General features: G+C 35.8%; 3 protein-coding genes across 7 annotated transcripts; all 3 read left to right on the top strand.

Moving 5' to 3' along the window:
* The first annotated feature begins 775 nt into the window (after positions 1–775).
* LOC114524449 (signal peptide, CUB and EGF-like domain-containing protein 2) lies at positions 776–9121 on the top strand. The gene is made up of 21 exons (XM_028545525.1): positions 776–837; positions 978–1143; positions 1285–1387; positions 1618–1708; positions 2181–2237; positions 2793–2918; positions 3499–3618; positions 3913–4044; positions 4388–4516; positions 4814–4942; positions 5038–5235; positions 5375–5563; positions 5754–5993; positions 6291–6533; positions 6822–7013; positions 7224–7319; positions 7606–7767; positions 8013–8177; positions 8254–8394; positions 8765–8968; positions 9039–9121. Exons 1-21 carry the CDS (start codon positions 792–794, stop codon positions 9086–9088), a joined length of 2979 nt encoding a protein of 992 aa, XP_028401326.1. The 5' UTR covers positions 776–791; the 3' UTR covers positions 9089–9121.
* A 132-nt stretch (positions 9122–9253) lies between these two features.
* Positions 9254–18927, top strand: LOC114524450 (A disintegrin and metalloproteinase with thrombospondin motifs 6-like). Of its 5 annotated transcripts, none has more exons than XM_028545528.1 (24): positions 9254–9311; positions 11057–11123; positions 11428–11456; positions 11646–11712; positions 11994–12292; positions 12564–12726; positions 12943–13112; positions 13192–13278; positions 13492–13616; positions 13888–13901; positions 14005–14110; positions 14241–14381; positions 14696–14852; positions 15150–15245; positions 15650–15789; positions 15870–15936; positions 16082–16166; positions 16268–16386; positions 16703–16829; positions 17540–17629; positions 17797–17954; positions 18070–18208; positions 18299–18429; positions 18838–18927. In XM_028545528.1, the coding sequence occupies exons 2-23, from the start codon at positions 11075–11077 to the stop codon at positions 18394–18396; spliced, it is 2526 nt and encodes an 841-aa protein (XP_028401329.1). In that variant the 5' UTR covers positions 9254–9311; positions 11057–11074; the 3' UTR covers positions 18397–18429; positions 18838–18927. The 5 variants fall into 5 exon arrangements, 4 of the variants coding, with proteins under 4 accessions (XP_028401329.1, XP_028401328.1, XP_028401331.1 ...); XM_028545527.1 differs by lacking the exon at positions 9254–9311 and adding an exon at positions 10177–10264; XM_028545529.1 differs by lacking the exons at positions 9254–9311; positions 11057–11123 and adding an exon at positions 11167–11264.
* Positions 18928–20835: 1908 nt separating this feature from the next.
* On the top strand, positions 20836–22550 carry LOC114524451 (hematopoietic prostaglandin D synthase-like). Its single transcript, XM_028545532.1, has 4 exons — positions 20836–21551; positions 21660–21778; positions 21898–22002; positions 22319–22550. Exons 1-4 carry the CDS (start codon positions 21518–21520, stop codon positions 22514–22516), a joined length of 456 nt encoding a protein of 151 aa, XP_028401333.1. The 5' UTR covers positions 20836–21517; the 3' UTR covers positions 22517–22550.
* Positions 22551–23521: the final 971 nt, after the last annotated feature.

Below are 23521 nucleotides of genomic sequence, written 5' to 3'. Positions count from 1 at the left end.
CTGCACGAGCTGTTTTTTGACGATTTCAAAAAATCACGAGTGAAATTTTCACGTGTACCTGCAGCTAAAAAGTAAAACGTTTGAACGCTTGTCGGGTATAGATGCATGTTGCGACCTTAGAAAATGTTGATTACTCTCCAGATTCGTTTCATTAGGTGCTTGCAGATAATTTTTTTTAGCAGAATCTTGTTTGCTAGATTTATTTAAAATTTATGACTTTAGCAGTCTATAAATGTTTTCCTTTGCCATGTTGGAGGCGTTTAACGATTATACGACGACGAATCACAACAGAACGCTGGCAATGCATCATGGTCTAAATGGTAAACTAATAAAATGAACGACATAATGGCTGAGGTCTCTAGGGCATTGGCTTGCATTGAAACTGTGCATTGATGTAGTTTTTCTCAAAAGAGCGTCATGTTTGCATGAATATAGACTATAAAATATGTTAGGAGCGTCATAATTTCAGGCATATATACACTGTAGTGAAAACCTCATTAATGCTATTCTATTAATCCTCATTAGGGCATTCCTATTAATGCTATTATATATCCAAGTTTAGTTTTGCGTTGGAGCATTATTTTATCATTGTTTCGTGACATTTTAAAATTTATGCATTAAAGCAATTTTCCCAAAACAGCTGTTCATACTTTCTTGCAAAATCGATTTGAAAAAAAACAAACATCATTTGGCCTTTATAATCTAAAGTAAACAATTTCTGTTGCCCATATATAATTTTCGCATTACAACTTTTTCCTCACTCTTTTACATTTGCGGTAAACATAGAAACAATGGCGTCAACTATATTCAAAGTTTTTCTCTTCGCGTTTCTTACAGGTATTACCGTATTAGCCTAGTATTAATCTCGTTCACCTATAGTTCACCCTCATTTTATTATCGTAGTTACTGGTCACATCAATGTATTTAAATGTTAAGGTTATGTTAAGACGGGATCACAAATTCTTTTTATTGGATAGATTGGATAATCAGCGCTCATGCAGAGGAATACGTAGTTCACATATATACTGCAGATGTACAGTTTGCAGGAACAAATGCGCCTGTGTACGTCAAGTTCTATGGTGAAAATGGCTTAATGCCTGAGACTGAGATTGACACGCCTGGTAATTCATTCGAGAGGAACGCGTGAGTTTTTGCATGTATTCATTATAAGTATGAGTATATTGAGTAATAATGAGCATTTCTTGATCGCTATTTTTGTATAGTTATTAAATGAAAATAGTGTTAAGCATCATATAGGTATTTAAATAATTTTCGGTGTTAAAGGCACGACATCGCCAAATTACGCCATTCTTATCTTGGGGCAATATCGAAAATTGAAGTCAAAAGAGGATCTGCCGACATTTTCGATGATTGGGATCTTGATAGGGTAAGATTATAACAGTTACACAGTTCATGCAGTCCATCTTTATTTTTAAAGAGTAAAAAATGTTAGTAAATTATTGCCGGAAAAGACTGAAGCTAATATAAATAGTTGTGAGTATTCACTCATGCATGGTTCATTTGTTGTAAGGTTTGAGGAAATGATGGAATGGTTATGACTACATTATTTTTTCTCCGTTCTTTTGAAAAATATCGCAATATTGCCACTTCTTTCAGATTGAAATTGAGGATCCACGAAATCATAAAAAATATACATTCGAGTGCAAATGTGAAATTGGTAAAAAAAATAAATGGTACAGTATAAAAGGTAAGAGTTGAAAGAATGGATCTTACTACCAAAGAAGACATTTTTTATGTTCTCGTGGGCATGATTTAGTGTTGGTTAACACATTGTGTACGTGTACCTAATGTATTGTTGATGTTGTTATTCCACCCATATATGTACTTCACTTAAAAAAAACTTTTTTGTGCTGGTATAAATAATTTACCAAGCATGTAGCTGATGAATCTCGTCTTTTAATGCAATTGCATGGGTTTGGCATCGGTAATAGTCGTAATTTGCATGACGAGGTATATGCTATATAAAATAAGAATAATCCGTCATTGGATGCATCCATGGTAATATAGTTAAATGACTGAGGACTTATTTTAGTATACATAAAGAGGAAAGGAGAATCCTTATATGATACAAATTGCATTGTGCTGAAACTATCTGTTTTTAGACTGCATGTCGTAGTAATATATCAGCGTTCATTGACGAGGATATCTATTTTTTCTAGTTAAGAAACCATATGGTTGTAAAACCGGGTATAGCGTTGTCGGCGACAAATGCGAAGGTTGGTATATATATACAATACCAAAGGTTTTTAAATACTTGGACGATTCAATTTACATAATATATTTTCCTTCCTGGCTTTGACCAATTTTCCCACAATATTCATCTTTGCTATAATCAAATTAAAAGGAAATTCCACCTGCATGCACAACGCACAACGCACACGCCATATTTGGGGATTGTGTTAATGAATATATATCAGGGTCGAAAATCGACGTCCTCCGGAAGAATTGTCTGTGCATGTTGAAAGCCTTTAAAACCTACGAGGGCTATCTGCTTTGAGCCTTTGAAGTAACCCTTTATGTGCTGATCCATGAAGGCAATCGTACAGTGAATCAGTGAAATTCACTTAAATCCACTTGAAACCATTAAAACACATTGTGTTAATTTTGAGTTAATGTTTACTCGTGTGTATAATAGCTAACTTCACTGGAACGGTTCATTTTTGCAAATGTAACTAGATGTTCTAAGGTGTGTAGTTTGTTTATATACCCTGAAATATAATAAAAGTATCATAAATCATTGAACATCATGTAGGTCCTGTTGTTTTTCTTAGATGTAGATGAATGCCAGAAAAGTGGTGCATGCAGTGATCGCAAGGCATTGTGTACTAATACCATAGGAAGCTTTCACTGCCGTAGTTGTAAAGATGGTTATACTTTTAAAGATGGCAGTTGTAAAGGTATGATCTGGCTAAGCCCAAATAATTATAAACGAATCAGCAGAGATCAACGTACATTATGATCCAACAGACATTCTGGTATATTCATTGTTTTTAACTTAGGACATCCGCTTTATATGGACTGTATTTCAGTCATTGTCGGTACTTAACTAACATATGTAGCTCGTGACTCGTGAGACTGAAACTTGAAATAGATTTCATTAACCGATGGGGCGGGTGGTTTTAAGTTGAAACAATGAGGGTGAGCCGTAAAATTACCAAAAAATATACTACTCTGTATTAAAATAAAGTTTCTTATTGTTGCAAATTCAGGTGACAGAAGATTCTCTGTCACTTTTCAGGCGCGTGAAAATTTCGCAGCCAACTTGGCTTTGCACTAATTTTAGTATGCTCTTTCTAGCTGTGGTAATTCATTTTCTTCTTGTTACTTGGATCAAAAACTAGTCTAAAGCGCAAGTCGTCCATTAGCCCTCCCGTGCACGATATAATTATACGAGATCTTAATTTATCATGCCCGATGACGATGTTGTGTGCATATTTTGATATTGGAGAATTCATCTTCTCTCTGCTTCCTGTTAAGATGTCAACGAGTGCTTCAGTGGTGAAAGCAAATGTAAACAAAAGTGTATAAATACAGAGGGAAGTTATGAGTGCAGGTGTAGGCAGGGTCACACCTTGAAAGACAAGTACTATTGCCCAGGTAATTCATAAACATATTTTTCTGACCGATATATTATTAAGGTCATTTTTAACCTTGCATGTGTGCAAGAGTGGAATGTTATTAGTCGTTTTCAACCACTGAAAAATGACTTTGATCAAGTTTGCAAAACCGTTTCTAGACGAGTACGATTTTCCCCTGAAATTTCTGAAATAACTCTCTCACACAAAAGGCATCATACCAGAACACGCCTCACAACTGGCAATAAAGAACTTGTGTTATATCAATGCAATATAATACTTTTATTGATCTATTTTAAATACTCTTACGTTATAGATATTGATGAATGCAAAACCGGATCACACAATTGTAGACACCCAGCAAAATGTGTTAATGATTTTGGAAGTTATACATGTGAATGTCCGAGTGGATACGAGAGAGATCCTACGGATAAATATAGCTGTAGAAGTAAGCAAATTCTGTCTTCATCTCAAATGACCTTCCTCCGTTCCTCGCATGCATTTTCTGCCCACTAATATAATCTATAAAAAGGTGGTAAAGCGGGCTTTCTTGAGAAGACATTCGCGCTTAAGATTTTAGTGTTCAGGTTATTGGCACGAAAGGCGATGAAAGTTCACCTATATATAGGAGGAAAAGGTTTTAGATTGGAAAAAATCTTGTTTTGGGGTGTTAGGCTGACCTGATCGAGAGACTGCACGGGTTGTTGATAGGTTTCTGACGGAGAGTCTGTTTTTTTAAATCTGTTTTCTATATTCTTATAGCATTATGAAAAGATATATTTCATTTTCAGACAAGGACGAGTGTTCAAGTGTCCATGCATGTGACTATAAAACAAGTATAAAATGTACAGATCTCACACCGGGATATAGATGTGAATGCAAACCAGGTTTCTATAATGAGAAGGACAATGTTTGTAAAGGTATTTTACTTTTATAACTTCATTAGGGGGTTCTCATATTGCTAACCTAGCTGTATCCTTCAGAACTTTGTATGGCTTAATAAATATGGCTTGCATCAAGTAAAGCTAACAGTTGCATGTGCATGGAAGAAATCAAAATTAAACAATCATATGGGCTCTTATGGCCATGCAACGCCATGGCTACTACATATACCGTCTATACGAGTCAGTATACCATGGTGTTGAATTCAATGAATTGTACTCGTGAAAATATTTACAAATTACAGCTTTGATGATAAAATTGAAATTTTCTTCTAGATATTAATGAATGTCAAGGGGGCCACTCATGTGATATTGGAAAGTCTGAATGTGTGAATTTGGAAGGAACTTATCGCTGCAAGTGTTTACCAGGATATATATCATCAGTCGACGGAAAGAGTTGTGTTCGTAAGTTCTATGCACATGCGCACATATAGATTTATAGAGATTTCTGAAGAAGTAGCTATATAGCGTTTAACTATACTCCCTTAAAAAATTCCTAGCACGAAAATGTGGCCCGGTTGCGATACCCAATGGCGCCGCTGTCCGTGAATCCAGATGCACGCAGCAAAATGCAAACGATTTTATGCAGAAGTGTTCGTTTTATTGTTTGGCCGGTTATCAAATAACTGATCCACTTCATACCCAGCTTACATGTGATTCGAATGGTTTATGGAAAGGAACTCCGCCTACGTGCAAACGTAAGTACTTCATTGGTATGAGCCAGCCAACCTCCTGGTATTACGATATTCTTGATAATTACTCACTCATATCTGTCAAAATTCCACCCAGAATTGAATTGTGTCGCTAACCCTAAATGTTTTCTTTGGAATATTTTAGCCGTTACATGTCAGCCACTTCAGGTTCCAGCCAATGGCAGGATCAGACCGATTTCGTGTTCATCTGGTGCTACATACAACCAAACCTGCACCTTTATCTGTAATGATGGTTATAACATACGTGGTGAAAAACACATCAGGTGTTTGGCGGACAGAACATGGAGTAATTCTGCACCCTCGTGTGACAAAGGTATATTACAACCTACTATTGTATACTCCTTGGTTGGACAGACCTATATACAATCAATGTTTATAAAAATTTGAAACAAAACCAAACTTTAAAAGACATCTTAAAACACCGTCAACAGTCATGCTCTCTCTATTTGACTTTGTATTTTCTTTGATCAACTTAATTCAATAGTTTTCGTACTCTTTTATAGTTGTTGGTGATTTATGGATAACTTGCCCTGCCAGCATATATGTTGATTTAAAATCAGGTGAAAGTTCTGCTGATATAAGCAGTCTCTGGAAAAGTCCTCAAACTTCGAATGGGGCTAAATATCTTACATCATCACACAAAAAAACCGATCGTTTTCCTGCCGGAACCAGTTTTGTAACATGGTCGGTCTCAAACGACAACGTCCACTTTAAAACATGCACAGTCGCAGTAAATGTAGAAGGTACGTATATAGATACTTATATTTTGTGTTTTTTTTCACTGGGAATTGTAAATAATGTCAAGTGATCATCAAACAAAATCTGAATATTTCACGTCGAGCACCACGATTTTGGAAGCAAATGTTCCTGGGATGAAAATACCAAGTAGCCTACAGATTTTTGTACTACTTTTAGCCTGTATCCCGTTACTTCAGGTTTTGTAGTATGGTAACAATACCTATGTGTTAATAGGGCCACCTGTATATATGTTTAGGGAACTTGAAACTCGCCATAATTAAAGTGTTTAAATTTCTATACAGATAAGGAATTGCCTGCCGCTGTAAATTGTCCAAAACATGATATATTCATCACAACAAAAAGTGACAAAGAAATAGTAAAACTGCCCAATGTCCAGTTCACTGATAACGTTGCTGTCAAGAGCATCGACTATTCACATCCCAATCCTGTTGAAATCAAGACAGGTCTCCATAAAACTATTGTTGTAACTGCCAGAGACGATGCAGGGAACATGGCGTATTGCAGATTTGGCGTGCATGTAGATGGTAAGTTTGAATAATGACAGTTGTGGAAAGCATGACTTATACAAAGTTTTGTTTGACTAACGGCCTGCTTAAAGTCACTGATGTACATCCAAATTAGAAGATGGAAGCTTCCTTAAAGATCAAACTAGGGTCACTGTAAAATCCCAAAAAATAAGGCTCTATATTGACACTGATATATTGACATGCATGCATTAAACAAAATTTTTTCAACGGTACCTGTATAATAACGACAGTGAAAACGGAGCTATATTACAAGCTTCAAGATTAATATGATTCAAAATTTTGTAGCTCCTGTTTGTGGAAAGATTGACGCTCCAGTAAACGGTTCCAGAGCTTGTCAAGAATTCCCATACATCTATTGTGCGATACAGTGCGTTGGTACGAAAGTTATCTTTAATGCTACTGGTAAATTCGGTTATCGCATGTGGACATGTGAAAATTATGAATGGGTGCCAACGAAAACGGTTCCTGATTGTGTCGGTGAGTATGCTTACTGTTTTTGGAAGGTATTTGATTTCGACCATGAAATATTCTTCCGGTGTGATTCTGAGAAGAATATTTTTGGCATTGTAGCTCGCAGTTTGCTCAGTGTGCAAGGGAACTCTTCTCTGCACCGGGAAGCCATTCACATCTGATGTAGCCGATTGCCTGGAGCCGCAATAGCTCAGCTTACGGTTTATCTAATTTTAGATTATGTTCACTCAAATGGATCACCGTGTCCCAGTGGAAAAGTTATGATTACAACCACTTCACCACAAAATCCAGCAATGCCCGTGACAGTTTGCGGTATGTTCAGATGGCAAAAAATGGGGCGATGCCCCAAACAGTTCTAATGAAACATCAAAAATTTTCTTGAAACCGCCTCTGCTGCATTATGCTGATGCACCCCTAATGATCCGTTGTTGCTACAGGACAATTAAAGAATAAGGAATGATAACGAGGAATTAATGAAACGATACTTGGATTGATACAAATTGAAAAAATATTCTCATCCAAAAACGTTTACGAAAATTATTCATGCTCATTCCTTATATAACTTATACCGTAATTTTTTAACTTTATTATTTTGCAGGCGATTGTCCGACCGGAACATACTACGAAAACAAGGAGTGTAAACTCTGTCCTGCAGGGACCTATCAGCATATCACTGGACAATCTGGGCCAGCGTCTTGCACAAGATGTCCCTACGGTACTTCATCTAAACCAGGCTCTAAACGATTTGAGGGATGTAAAGGTAATTCTGAAAACGTACAGTATATAGTTGAAAACATTGTAACATTATAAAGTGGGAATTTAATACACTCCGATAATTTCATCATCCACGGGAAAAATTCCAATTAAAAGCTCCCATGCCAAATGATGTGATTAATTGCCGAAAAGGTGCATGTCCCTTTATTTAAACATCTATGAATTATGCTAATAAAAATTCCCTAAAACATATTATACATCTTTCACTCATTAAATGTGTCCATATTTCAGCCATATGTGCTCCAGGTTATTTCTCGGCAGATGGATTTCTTCCTTGTGAGTTATGTAAACTTGGCGAATATCAATCTAATTCTGGATCTATATCCTGCAAGCGCTGTCCAAGGGATCGCAGCTGCACTCGAAATCAGGGGGCTGCGTCTTTACAGAAATGTGGTCGTAAGTACAGAATACAAAAAAAGTTACTCGTATAATTTTCAGCTCATTTTTTCAATTGTGAGAATATTTCTTTTAGCCTGTCCATCAATCAGTCGTATTGAGCCAAGTGGAAATGTAAAACGTATTCGTGGTTCGTTGCTCGAGATTTTCTGCTATGTGGATCAAACCACGTCTGGGGTTTACAATGTGAGATGGGCATTCAACCTGGATAGACCTGGTAAGTTCATTCGACATTCTTGAAGGCTTTTTATTTCTGTTCCTGATGGTAACACTGCAGAATGATCCCGCTGCGGACAAAAAAATACAAAATAAGACGTTCCATATACGTACATGGTGGCTTTTTATGCCAGGGCGGTTGTATAAAACTCTTAAATAGATTTTTTGTAGTTAAATAGAAGTTATATCTAAATTGCCCGATTCTGATTGGCTATTCTGCTATTATAACTGTATATAATTAAAAGCTAACTACATTTTTGTAAAACCAGCCTATGTAGTTGTTGGCAATCGTTTGCAAACATATGCAGAGTTAGTATTGTTATAATGTTTATCTTGTCTTGAGTATCTTCTTATGCCTGACTGTTTTATAGGTCAAACCATAGGTAGCAAAGTTTACCAGAAGAAACTCAGAGATGCTAACGGGAAACAGATAGGTCTTAGATTGTCTGTGCGTGATCTGCAAGCCTCAGCTAGTTTTGAATGTGTTCTGGAGAATACGTATTCAATAGTGAAGAAAGCAGTTCATGTAACAGTGATTGACGCCAATGGCAATGGAGCAGCTGGATCAGGTGGAGGTATGAATGTATTGTATATTGAACAGTTTGAATCAAAACGGATCCTTGAGCGTTTTTTGTTCCTTTTTAGGCATACTTAATGACGAGATGCTCTATGAAAAGGAGTTGATAGAAATTTGAGATATGTTTCTTAACTCGTGAATCTTCTCTCACGTATGTGGCATATTCTATTTAAGTATACTTAATAAAGTCATAACAATATTATTATTTTGTGTTCTTGGTTATTGAATGCTTGCACTCACATCTCAAATGCAAGTTAATTGGAGAAGTCTATTTCTAAGTATTAAGATGGAGAAACTTTCAACAACTGCACCAAATGACCGTGAATTAAAGGTTATAAAAGGTATTATTTTAATTTCTCACATATAGTGTTCGAAACATAATAATTTAGCGCCTGCATGTACAGGGTGAGTAAAAAGCTGTTGCCTATTCATATGCAAATTTATCGCATACCATTGACTGATTGACAGATATTGCCACTTTATATAGTATAGCTAGTATATATGGAAGAGGCTTTTGAAAAAAATATTCAGTGATCATGAACATGCATCTTCATAAACAAAAGAAGACTGCGAATGTTTCTCGAAAAAATTAACTAGTATACGCCTTCACTTTTATTTTTACTTATATATAAATATAGGTTCCATTTCACGTTGCGCTCTCCACTATGAAATAAAAAAATCCTTACAGTAATGTTGTAAGAACAACTACACTGAATTGATAATGAAAATGACCATGCATGAATGAAAATATTCAAAAAGGTTAAATCAGCTTATATTTAACTGCGCGATTGACCGATTGTAGTCAACATGCATGCATGGGCATATCAGTTTAAATTACAATATACATTAGTTTCCACTGCCCACCATTTTCCTGTCAAAATATTTTAATGATGCACCGACTTATAGCAGCACTGCGAAAGTCTCGTATTCATATTGTCCCAGTTTTTTGTTAAAAAACTATTTTTTATTCACGTCCACGCATCTGTAAGGATGCTGATAGATTACTCTTGTTTCCTGTATACATTTGCTATTGAAATTCCATGATATAATTGCGCTTCGCGCTAAATCATCAAGGAACTTAAAATGGATGTGTTAAACGGCTGAATTTAATGACTACTTAGCGTTAATAATGAAATAATTGAACAGTTTTACCGAATTAAAAGGAAATAATTTAAAACCCGCCCAAACTCGTAACTTTTGAGATGACCTCAAACGGAGATTGAAGACGTATGAATATAAAGTAAACGTTTAAAGACAGAAAGAGTTTCATCATCTTAAATGTAATGCGATTGAGGTAAGAGAATTGCTTTTAAAAAATTTATTTAAACGTTAGTCGTTGACATGTATCACAATAAACACCAGATTTTACACGAGTCGGTACGAATCCAGGACCGGTCTATGTTAATGAAATGATTATATAATATGTTCGTTCGTAGTTATATGGAGGTAACGGCGACATATCTTGGCGCCTTCTTGAAACACAAACCTTGATGATCGAACATTATAATTTTATATCCATGCATCAATTCTCATAGCTTTGTGCATGCGTGTTACAATACTAGCTATTATTTGAATGTATGCGATTTTAGATCTTTTAGAAAAATCTACTAAACGGACCCTAAAAAGTGAGAAAAAAGCAAACTAGGAGAATCGTGACAAGTTTTTCAAGATACGTGCAAAAAAAACTAATAACGGGGTTCAACATAAGCAAACTTACCAGTTTTAATTCGCGTTAATGCTACAATCATGCAATCAAAGGCAAAATAAACGAGACACGACATGCTCTTACACCTTGTTTCAATGTTGGTGGGTGATGGTTTTCACTATGGGAGGCGTTAGTTAACTTTAACTTTACAAATGCAAGATTGATATAGGGGAAAGGGGATAAACACTGAAAACCAGCCCAAAACCAACTGATTGTGGGTTGGTTATTAAAAAGGCGTATAACCAGGGTTGTTTGGGATGAAATTACTCGGGTTTCGTGTGAGTGAAAGAACTATATCCGTGAATCTTGAACTGGACCAAAAAATCCTTTTTCTATATACATACGCGTTTCTTCATTTTCCCTAATTTTTCACTTGTTTAGTGCTTAGTGAATCAGAATATGACTTTACTGATATATCTGCTGTTCCTACAACTTCTTAAAGCCACAGGTCAGTCAATATGTAGTTCATCTGCATATGAGTTGCCAGGAATGTCTAATCGTTAGTGTAGTCAACTTCCTTCATGGAAACTACGTATAACGCCTTAACTGGTCTGTCTGTGGTCAGAAGAGTGCACCAGCAACAGGCAAGGTACATAGGACAAAAGTGCCTATATAATTGCTGAATTGACTTAGCTAGGTCTTGAACCCTCTGATATAACTGCGGGTATGTTTTAAAATACCTTATAGGTACCTGCATATACGTTTTATCTGTTCCGAATTCTAAAATATTTTTCCCTTTTTATCTTCTATAGAGACTATGGAAGGCCGTGATAAAATAAAGGTAACTTAAGTTACTCAGTTAACTATTTAATAGCCGCGCCGTAATGTGCAAGTTCTTTAAAATAATATTCGATGTTATTTTAACGTGTTCTTGCATGAAAAAGTAATAATTTGTGCCTGCGTGTGTGCCTGCTCATGCGCATGCCCCGTCCTGTTCAACATATATATACCTATGCATACCTTTCAACAGATTAATAATCAAGACATGACTGAAATGGAATTTCAAGCGTACTTTGGTGAAGTACCTGAAAATCAAGGTAATGAAGATAAGTATTTCAGGCTTTTAAACCAATATAATGCATTTAAAGTCCACATAATTATAGAAACCAGGAGCGTCTAAATATCAAGGCACCAGGAGCGGACAAATGATATGGATTATAGGGGATAATTGGCCCCTGACTCCGAGTTTGTAGCCCCCTGTCCCAGGTTTAAGTGGATAACTTTATGACATGGAGAATATAGACATTATCATATTATGTCAATTATTTTGGTAGTTCACGTTTTAAAATATATTACCGACTTTGCACTATAATTTCAGATTACGAAGTGTCATACCTGACTCCTGTGGACGGACGCGGTGAAGAAGTTTCCAGGAAACGAGTCATAAGAGATACATCGGATGAAAAACAAATATTTTATAACATTTCTGTGCTTGGCTTTACTTTTCATTTAAATTTAACACTGAATGGACAGTTATTAGCACCAAACTTTTATATTGAAACAAAGCATAGCAATGGATCAATAACAAAGTCACCTCCAGCTCATAGAAACTTTTACCATGGACATGTGACCTCCTACCAAGATTCTAAAGTTGCTTTGAGTGGAAAAGATAAATTGGTAAGTAAATAAATTAAGGTAGATAAATTGACCTACGCTGTGTGTAAATCTCACAACTCAGGCTAGTGTCGGTGATGGATTCAAATTCGTATAAATAGATGAACTATGTGGATGCCCGTGTTTACACACAGACGAACTAGAGGACGAACTATCTTTTGCTTACCCAAGTTCGTCTAGACGGATGATCTGGATGATCTTTCTCTTCTATAAAACGGGCATTATTTACATCTTTATCCATATACTATGCTTATATCTAACTCTTCTTTAACAGAGAGGTGCAATTGTAATATCAGACGATCATTTGTTCGAAGTTCATCCTCTTCCTGATCATTTGTCAAAGGATAGCGAGAAAGAAAATTTGCCGCATTTAGTTATAAAAAGATCTTTTGCAGCTTCGAAGCCAATCTTCTTTGATGTGGATTTCAGTGATAATGGTAGGGTCAACTGTTGTGGAAACTGAACAGTTATAATAAAATTATAATTATCTCTCTATCACTATCTCATTATCTCCTTGTTGAAAAAAAGCCTCAAAGATACAGTCTGCATGATATATATTGTAGTGGCCACTGTGTCATCAGTGCAACTGATGTCACCATGCAAACATACAAGAATATAAACTTTACATTACTGCATGGTTATAATTCATTTAGGCTGGAATGAAACTTACACAGGGAAGAGAGGAACAGACAAAAGGGAATTAGACGGTCAAATTCATAAAAAAACTAAATTTTTAGAAGTGATTTACGTAGCTGACCAGAATGCTGTAGATTTTTATGGGTTGAATGACTTACCTGAAGTGTTGCTATCTATTGGGAATATTGTAAGGATGTTTCCTGCATGATCAGGGTATCACTTTTTAATGATATATTTATATGTTTGGGCTTTTTCACTCTCTCCAGGTTTCACAGTTAATCTATGGAATTAGTTACAACGATCCTAACGTTATTTACATCATTAACAGAATATGTCTTGTGAATGATAAAACGGTATTGTATGTTTCGACTTATTGAATAGTCTGTAGCTGAAGAAGACGCACATTTTATACCTCGCAAAAAAACTTTCAGTAACACGTCGTGCATGAATACATTTTTGGCCAGGAATCCTTATGCACATCCTCATGCACTCTCACTGAAAAAGACGAGATTGACAACACCGTGAAAGTGTTGAAACAAAATAAATTTTCTTTTTTCCTATTCCAGTTGTCTTCCGCGAAAAGTGCAAGCATGTTACATAAACTACATGCAATAACAGACTGGGCGTTAGTCAATAATATTGCGGCCGACAGCAACACAAACCAGGCTGATCAAACAGTGTTGTTCACCAGGTAAGTGTATTCAGTCATTTCGGTATTTTATTTAGTCTTTTACAATTTCTAGACGAATTTCCAGACCAGACACGTTGTGAGTAGTGTGCAGTTTGATAATTTCGCGAACCCTTATTGATATGTGAATGGAAATTTATATTAAGAATGATCTGAAAAGAATGGAAATTTATGTTATCATCGTATAACGCTTGTGGATTAATTTTTATACACACTAGAGCTTTCGCGTTTTTATATAGTTGTTGTTCAGTTATATTTTTTTGTTCTTCTTTAGGCACAACGGAGGAGGTAAGTAAACCATCAACCATGCATAAAATTATGCACACTCTCACCCTCCTTGTCATGTGTATGACTGCATTGCAGCTACAGTATATTTTTACATTTTTCTCAGGAATTGCCACCCTGGGAGTTCTTTGTCGACGACATGATGCAAGTGCGGTCGTCTCGCTTCAAGGATTAAGTTCATCCTTTGTTTGCGCTCATGAAATTGGTCACAGGTGGGAAGAACATTAATTAGGTTTAAGCTGCGCATGCGCACATATCACAACTTTTACATATTGCGATTTATTGATTCAGAAGGGTTTGGGTACTAAAAGTAAACTGATACACTCTTCTGTGTGATTGTAGTTTGGGATATGGTCACGATGGTTATGGAAAGAACCAAAACTGTCCCGATGGTGTTAACATAATGTCAAGGTACACGCCTGGTGGTCCAGGTGCCTGTAAATGGTCAAGCTGTACAAAAAGATATGCTGCAAATTTCTTGAGGCAAGTTGAATTCTGTCGTTACTCGTTAGTCTGCGCGCAGACGTAAACTCCATAGTAATTGCTCCTGAGTACTGAATGTGCTCCCAACACGTAATTGAAAAGGATGCGACTAAGATAATTAGAATCGATTAAGATCATTTGGTCATCAAGAAAACGCTGATACGGACTTACAGACTTGAAAATAAGAGGCGCGTTTTTTTGTGTCCGTCTACATGTTTAATTCACAGCTACTTTTGAATGGCTCTTCGGGATACTATAGGAACGGATTTGAAATTAAATACGATGCCCGTGAATCCATCATTATGTTTTTATAGGTCTGATCGTTCTCATTGTCTTGACAACTTGTCTACACTTCAAGGACCAACGCAATCGCCATTTCTTCACGCTAAATTACCCGGCGAGGTTTTCAACGCTGATGAACAATGCGAAATGATATTTGGTACTGGAACGAAACAGTGTCGAACCAAGAAAGTAAAAAGCTATTCGGCTTCATCTGCAATATTCAATAATCAATACAGTCCGTGACTCATGTTTTATTACGCAATTTATCAATGCCACTTTTTTAGTTTTGAGAAGCAAATTAATTTGATCCAGTTATAAGATTCTTGAGGATTACTTGGCGGCAGTGCATTTTTTTGTCCTTAGTTTCAGTCAAAATTCTCTCTCAAAGAACCAAGAATTTTTGTCGCGTTACTGAATCGATTAACAAGACCCTAAATATACGAGGTTGTTAAACGGTAAAATGTTCTTCTTGAAAATTTATTTTAGAACATTTGTTCCTCATTGTACTGTGCAAAAAGCAGCTACTCGTGTTCCTATATTCTCTCCCCGCCTGCAGATGGTACAAGATGTGGAGAAAGAGAAGTAAGAACGCTGTGTTAGATAAACATAATTTACATATACAAAACAGTCAGGTGCCTGGAACAATGATTAAGATCATGATATATACATCTAGGAAAATGAGATGGATTTTACATCAACCTTTAGAAAATTTCTACGCGACGATTTCTACTTCATTCGTGACGATTGTTGAAAATTCTGAACACAGTTCAGAAAGTTTAAAATCTAGTATAGGGCATCCCCCGCTGGATTTTGGGCACCCTACCAGAGCAAAATTTGAAATTCCGTCCTTGGGTAAAGTATATGCATTTAGAGGCATAAAACTTATGAAACCGTTTATGTTTTTGTTGGGATTTGGGATAGTTAATTTATCGCATGTTAATTAAGCGAAAATCGACTGAATATCATTACTTGAACTTTTTTTAAAGTGGTGTATCCATGGTGAATGTGTTGATGATGGTTCTCCTAGGATCAATGGTAACTGGGGTGAATGGTCTACGTATTCACCATGTACAAGATCTTGTGGCGGCGGAACTCAACACAGAACGAGACAATGTGACAATCCAAGGTATATGCGCGTTATTTTAAAGTTGCTTCTTTAAAAAGATGTGAATTCAGTTTTATAACTAAATATTAAAAACATTTTAGCCCAGCCAACGGTGGGATGAAATGCATTGGATCACATCTAAGCCGACATGTTTTGTGCAACCAAAAGGTATGCCATTTTAACGCTAAATTATACTACAATAATAATTTTAATTTCAATATAATGATCTATGATGGAGATAATAAATTAAGAGAGATTAAACCAGCAGGGAATCTGCACGCGTTAACTTAATCACAAATCGTCTTCTTTACAGCCTTGTCCTAAAGGGCAACCATCGTATAGACATCTCCAGTGTCAGAAGGCAGGATACTCGAAGTCTCATTATTTATCAAAACGAGGTGACTTGGCGAATATATTAATTTGAACTCTAACGACTTGGCATGTATGGATGCATAAATGTTTCGCCATTTTTTATAACACATCATAAATAACTTTTCAGCTTGTTCGTTGTGGTGTGAGAAAAGCGGGGGAATCTTTTACCTCGGGCGCGTAAAAGATTCAACACCTTGTACGGAGAATCCATATGACAATGATGTTTGCATTAGTGGAAGATGTCAGGTATAATAGTTTTTTTAAACTAAAAAGTTTTTTCCAAGGAACCCCACAAGCAAGCAGAAATATTATAGGTGTACACGACGTTTTTCACTTTACATATTCGTGCCATACAGCTACTGTATATAGGTGCAGGCTCAATTTTTATGAAATTGCTTAACACACGAGAAGAAGAAAAACTCTTACCATGGGGGAACCGGGTCCTTCTCTAACCTCCCCCTCGCCAGCAATGTTAAGGCAGTGGGACGTAATTTCAGTTTGGAATACTATCATAATCTTATTATATTATTGACATTATTTTGTTGTTGATTAATTACTTTAGCATTTTGGTTGCGATTCAATTTTCAATTCAGAGAAAGAGAACGATCGCTGTGGTATATGTGACGGCGGTGGGAACACTTGTGCTAAACGCGAAATGCATTTTAAAAAGAGATTGGAATGGGTATTTGGTAAGTATATACATACCCACTTATTTAATATTTGTTCGGAAAATCGCGTCTTGCCGACGTATTTCAAATGAGAAACATAAACAAAAGAAGGAAATTCCGAAAAATATACACCTATTTATTATAAGCATGGCTATATATTCAAGATCCCGTATTCTGATTGGTTGACGAGCGGTCCATAAGAACCCATATCCGGACCGTGGTCTGAATATTCCGTATCTAGACCAGTATCCCGGATGTCTGAATGCACTTCAACCATATAATAATAAACAGATTATTATTGACCTCGCTTGGTCGGTCTGTACAGTGAAATATCAGACCGAGGTTTCTTGCATAAAACTACGTATAAAAAGCCTCGGTCTGATATTTCATTGTACAGACCTCACGCTCGGTCAATAATGAATAATCAGTTAATAAAGCTAGCTGTCTTAAAGTCAACTGACAATGTATGAATAAAAGAATAAGACATTTTATTGTGTGATACGCCTTTCCTGTTTGACATGTCATTAGTTGGTTCCAATAATTCCACAGGGAAAACTATAATTTAAACTAAATTATAGTTTATAATTTCAATTTAATTCGTGCTTGTGTATTAGGTATAGAGTAACAACCTCGCATCGAAATGGGATACAATACAAACAAGGACGTTTGCAAATGGGCTACGAAATGGAATAGATTCAATAATAAATGAGAATTTTTTTTTGACTTCTTAGGCACTTCCCATCCTTACTTTGTGATCATACTTAAGAAGGGTTTTTCGAATATTATTGTAAAAGAGACGGTAGCAACTTGGAATTGGATTGGTTAGTGATATTTATGGGATATTTTTAGGCATTTCAAATTCACATGTATAAACTATTGTCTCGATATACTTTAAACCTGATAATCAATATTTTGAAAGTACAGATGAGGAATGTTTCATGAGGTATGTTTCGATTTTTTTTAAAAATAAGTTTTGTCTTCCATGCAGGCGTACGAAATATGAAGGGTGAATATTTGATTCGACTCCCAACATATTCAAAGACGATTTATAAAGCTGGCACAAAAATTTCCTATATTCAGAAATCATTTGTGTTTAAAGATGAGATCATTATTACAGGTCTATTACAAGAGGAGCTTGAAATTGTGGTAAATTAATATTAAGCATATTAATTCTCTTTAATTAAGATAAATGCGATAATTTACCTACAAAAACACGAGCGCGAAAGTGATCGAATGAAAAGTCACAACTGTTTTTTGTTAGTATGTGCGAAACTATGAACCCTATCAAGACTTAAGCGTAAGTTTCTTCGAACCAGTTGACAATCCAGGGAAGCCATCTCCACGTTCTTTCACTTGGATGGAATACAGATGGTCAGAGTGTTCTCAGAATTGTGGCGGAGGTAATGTGATTATTATCTCTCAGCTTGTGCGTTTTCTACCGTATATTCTTCTCATAGTTCATGAATTCTGTAGTTGATGTCTTGTTTCAGGATTTAAATCAAGAAAAGTAAAATGCCATCGTAAAGATGATATGACTACTGCGGGGGATAGATTTTGTAGTGTAACGTCCAAACCAGATGAAAAATAGAGAGGATTGTCGTTACACACCCTGTTCTGCAGAGTTAGTATTGATATTTACTGATCAACCTAGAGTGTTGCAATGTAATTACAGGGGCGTTAATTAATCGAATTAATTAATATTAATTAATTAATTAGCTTTAACATTAATTTACCATAGAAGTGGGCGTTACCAAAGGCTTGTATACCACCATTTTGCTCAAATATTTTTTGTGAAATTGAAGTAATTATAATATAGGTAGAAAATATTTGCTGTAAGTTAAAAAACAAAAATTTCCGATGGGAATTTACAATTATTTTTGGCTTCTATAGCCGCGGTAGCCTCGCTTATACGGCAAAATAGTAAGGGAGAAATTAGAAGTCTAAAACGTGAAATGTTTATAGTATAATTTTGGCACTTTTATTAGAATTACCATTGTTCAGTTAAATAAATATCTTTCTATTTTCTTAGATGGTTGATAACAGAATGGAAACCGTGTTCTAAAACATGCGGGAATGGGACCCAAACAAGAGAAATCATTTGCCGTAGAAGGGAAAGGGATTCTTGGATTATAGAAGATGATTCAGCGTGTGTTAAACAAAGGCCTCGTGAAACAATTCTTAAACGTCGTTGTAATGAAATTATGTGTAATCCTGAGTATGTCCCACTATCCTGGTCTGAGGTATTTCAATCACCTTTATTTGTTACAACAAGCCCAAATATGAATGTTAAAGTTCGTATATGACTATAGTTTGCATGAGTTTATATTATATATAAAACGTAATCTTATCTATTCAAATGTTCAATAATTTCAATTCATGTTAGATTTATGTTTACATCGTTTGGCACGTTCGACCATGATTGTATAGTTCGGCTTTGACTGCATGCTCCAATCACTATTAAAGAAAAGATAGGGCAATGCCATATGTTGTTTGTTTTTCGTACTTACTATCTTGGGGCCGGTTGTATCAAGCCCGCGTTTAGCCTAGACGGCGGATAAGTCAAAATTAAATAATACTCTTACATCTCTCTGAATGAGTCAACTTGAATATTATGTGCACTGAATATATGTAGTTGTAAACATTATCGTTGTATTAAGGTTAAAAACATTTAGTTCGCTTGCTGAATAAAACGACAGACTTGCTTACTATTTTGAACCTAACCACCGTTTAAGCTAAACGGGCAAGTGATACAACCGGTTCTTGATGTATATTGCCTTCTTAACCAGTGCTCAAAATCATGTGGTGGAGGCTCGTCCACAAGAGAACTGAGATGCCGGATCATTAACGAGAAAGGGATCAGTGAACTTTATCAAAATGAAGTGTGTAAACGAAAGGGTTCACCAAAACCATCAATTAAACGAAGATGTAATCACGATAAGCCTTGTCAAGGTCAGTTTAGGCTTTAGCATTTTTGTATCTATATGACTGAAATATAAAGTTGTCAGCGAGGTATGAAAATTGGCCTATAATCGTCCGCAGTCCGGGATGCAAAAAAAAAGTCCAGAGTTTAGTGGTTAACCGTTATTATTATGGTGATTTTGATTTATATTTATATTTAGATAAAGCTCTGAATTATATTTTGGAGGGATGTTTTCACGACTCAAAAGAATTCCGCCTTCTACCTGTAACGCTTGCAAATCTTCGTTCAAAAATTGACTGGAGAAATCCCAGTGCAACAGTTGCCGAATGTGCCAAACTTGCATCAAAAGTAGGGAAAAAGTTCTTTGGTATCCAGTTTTACGGTGAATGTCGTTCATGCAATGATGAAAATTGTGACTATAAACAGCTCGGTAAATCGTATAATTTTTGGGCCGGGCTGGGAGGATCCTGGACAAATTGCGTTTATAAGTTCTTGTAATTTCTGTACTTTATATATGCACTATATAATTATGCAGTGAATATGCATATACACTCCAAATCGCAACTCATGCAAAATGCATGCCGGGGGATAAATATATGGTAATAATAATTATTACAGGCTGTGTGCATGTGCATATATGTGTTCAATGAATTGATTTAATATGGTGTGATTTTCAATTAATATTCAAATCAGTAGAATAAAATATTATTTATTATAAGCATTTAGAATCGGATTCCACGATAAAAGAGCATGCGGTGATAAACTTTATACCGAAGTATTATTTATTACGTCAATAGTAATTCCTTATCACAGATTATGATACAAGGGAATAAAGGGATGTGCGGCACATCATATGTAATAATTTCCAGTATTGCCACTGTAACTATTTAACTTCATCAAAGATGTCTGAATACAAACTTACCTATTTTAACATTCGTGCTCGTGGCGAACCAGTTCGAATGATGCTGAAGTTAGCTGATGTTAATTACAAAGAAATAAAAATTGAATTTGGATCAGTGGAGTGGAAGAAAGAAAAATCAGGTACACGTTCGAAAAATACATTCAACCACATCAGTGAAGTTGTTTTATAATACGTAAATAATGTTAATATATTGCTGAGTGCGGCGAAAGACACCGCAGAAATTGGTGTTTATGAAGTTTCAACCCGAAAATCTGATCACTGGTTCACATATTGTGCATTGCTGCATCGCTATTAAAGAGAAAACTATTGAATAACTTTAAAAAGTTCGGTTTTTCTTCCGAATATGCATTATGCAATCTTTTGACAGCTCATCATACACATCTGATTCTGACAGCTGTGAAATGGCTATTTTGAAGCTTAAAGTATACACGAGGTTATTAATTCCGATGATTCGTTTTTGCCGTGTGCAAGCTTTAAATCTTTTGTGCAAGATATAAGAAGAAACTGAGCAGTAAAAACCAATAAAGACATAATTGAAAGTTTGCTTTGAGCAAATGAAAAGGGTGAAGGGTAAAAGATTTGAAAATAGAATTTTTTTAAAACGTCATTGGTTATAGTTATGCTCAAGGCTGGGACGTGACCGGTCGTGGGAGTATGTAATGTGGCATAAATTAAGTTGACCCTGCAGATGAACATGCAGGTGCATGTTTGATCTAAATGCTAGAAATGTATACGTGGCAAATTTGTTTTATTTAAAGCCAATGTATCTATCACAGTATATTTCTAATATTCTTTATAGATCTGACAAAATATCCATTCAATCAAGTGCCAGTGTTAGAGGTTGATGGAACTATATTATCACACTCAATGTCAATTATGAAATATTTGGGAAAAGAGCATGGTATTTATTTGAGATTTAAGCCTGCATAGTTCACACTTGTACTAAGAATCGGGGATCCCCGATTCTCAGAACAAATATGAACCAGGCTTAAATGGCAGCGTCTTACAGGTTATGCACCTGACAGCAATCTGGGACAAGCTCTGGCAGACGCCATAGTCGATCAATGTCAAGATTTGATTAATCAGTTCATTTGGGTATACTTGGCTGAAAAAGATCCTGAGAGGAAGGTTCAGTACCACTTCATTACTTTTAATTCCATATATACTAAATAAATAGTAAATCTCACTCAACTGAACAAAACGCAAATGCTCACTTAAACAGAAATTATTTATGTTTTAACATTTAGGAGAAACAAAAGAAGATTTGGTTCGAAAAAAACTTACCTGCAACCCTAAGAGCGTTTGAAACAATTTTGAAACGCGATAAAACAAGATATTTTGTCGAAAACAAGGTACATATTAATATATACGATAAGTGTAGGCTATAGCTGTACAGGATTTGATTGTGCATGGTAAGAAACGTGAAGTAAGAAACTCGACTTTCAAAATGTTGAGGAGTGTTGTACACCTTGAGTATATCGTCGTAGTATGCATGGTCGGTACGAGGATTATGTTGTTGCGTTTTTATGTATTTTTCAAAATATCTTGTATGTATTTCTTATTCTTTTGAATAATATAGGACAATCGTATGCTTTATGGATTCAGTAAACATTAGATCCGGTACTAAGTTGGTAACCTATGTTATGTTTTCGATTAAATTATTCCTAGATAACGTACGCTGATGTTGCATTCTTCAGTTTGTTCAATGTTTATCTTGTACTTGGGAAACCAGAAGTGCCGGAAGAGTTTGCAGGATATCCGCTAACACGCTCCTTGTATGAGCGTATAATGCAGGAACCAAGAATAGCTGGTCACCTAAAGACAAGAGGAGCCTTTTATATGAGACATTTTTCTCTCTCCATTTAATTTTTGAGAACCTCTCTTGTTAAAAAATATGATGTTAGGGGTAGAACAAGATTTATGTCTTATGATTTATGATTTATGGAACTTGGCAATATAGATTGGAACTGTTCACTTTGAAATAATAAGATATACGAAATTAAAAGGAAAAATACATATATGGGATCGACGTTTCCTTTTTGGCTGTGACATAGAGCGATGTGTTATATACACGCCTAAAAACTCGATCTGAGCCTGCGGTTTATTAGCATGTTGTGCTGCCATTACTGTCCACACTTGTCAGCAACATTGAGCAATGTTGTTAAAATGAATCGGGTGTGGCACTATTGTTCATTGTTAATAACAATGCTGAACAATGTGTGCAGCACAACATTGCTCCATCCTGTTCATCAATTAACCTGATCGTTTTTAGGCGTGTATAGAACATGTGGATACATGCTATTAGTATTACTCCATTTTACAGAAAAATTTTCCAAAGGCTAAGAACTTTGTAACTTTTTTCTAAGGAAGACTTTTAATGATTTAAACAAAGTCTGCTCAGTTTGCGGCTGTTAATCTATAACAACGGCTCTGAAAAGGCAAAAAAAATTGTACAAGGTTTCCCTTTAAATAAACTTGATGAAGACCAAACTGAAATTAAAGCCAAGAAAGCAGGTAAGTCCCTGGATTGCATCATGGTCCTCTATCGCTACTTTACACCAAATTCTCAATTGTTACACCTCATTCATTTTTTATTTCATTTTATATCATCGTGTGATGAATGGACAGTACTCACACAATTTATATCCCTTGGTTTAGGTGATGCTATAAAAGTTTTGTCTGTGGGAAAAAGACAACATTTCTCAATAACGATGAATCGTAGAATACAAAACTTCCAAAGCGGCTGCAACTCAGGTAGACCTCGCTACCCTCGGTCGCTCAAATTTGCGTGTGGGTTTAAAGAGTCGACTTGTAGCAAGTCTACAACTCAGGCTAACTGTATATTGGCCTAACTTAATGCATGATTAATTT

The sequence above is a fragment of the Dendronephthya gigantea genome, unplaced genomic scaffold (genome assembly GCF_004324835.1).
Source record: "Dendronephthya gigantea isolate DGI-Jeju-01 unplaced genomic scaffold, DenGig_1.0 000031F, whole genome shotgun sequence".
NCBI lineage: Eukaryota > Metazoa > Cnidaria > Anthozoa > Malacalcyonacea > Nephtheidae > Dendronephthya > Dendronephthya gigantea.
The sequence above is the reverse complement of the archived record's forward strand: the minus strand, read 5'-3'. Positions and strand labels throughout refer to the sequence as shown.

Bases quoted from the DNA above. Each gene is read 5' to 3' on its own strand.
- LOC114524449 (XM_028545525.1), top strand. From the start codon at position 792: ATGGCGTCAACTATATTCAAAGTTTTTCTCTTCGCGTTTCTTACAG. The intron at 7,320-7,605 runs GTATGTTCAGAT...ATTATTTTGCAG, and splicing joins AATGCCCGTGACAGTTTGCG to GCGATTGTCCGACCGGAACA. The intron at 7,768-8,012 runs GTAATTCTGAAA...TCCATATTTCAG, and splicing joins ACGATTTGAGGGATGTAAAG to CCATATGTGCTCCAGGTTAT.
- LOC114524450 (XM_028545528.1), top strand. From the start codon at position 11,075: ATGACTTTACTGATATATCTGCTGTTCCTACAACTTCTTAAAGCCACA. The intron at 13,279-13,491 runs GTATTGTATGTT...TTCCTATTCCAG, and splicing joins GTCTTGTGAATGATAAAACG to TTGTCTTCCGCGAAAAGTGC. The intron at 17,955-18,069 runs GTAAATTAATAT...GTTTTTTGTTAG, and splicing joins AAGAGGAGCTTGAAATTGTG to TATGTGCGAAACTATGAACC.
- LOC114524451 (XM_028545532.1), top strand. From the start codon at position 21,518: ATGTCAATTATGAAATATTTGGGAAAAGAGCATG. The intron at 21,779-21,897 runs GTTCAGTACCAC...TTTAACATTTAG, and splicing joins AAAAAGATCCTGAGAGGAAG to GAGAAACAAAAGAAGATTTG. The intron at 22,003-22,318 runs GTACATATTAAT...AATTATTCCTAG, and splicing joins GATATTTTGTCGAAAACAAG to ATAACGTACGCTGATGTTGC.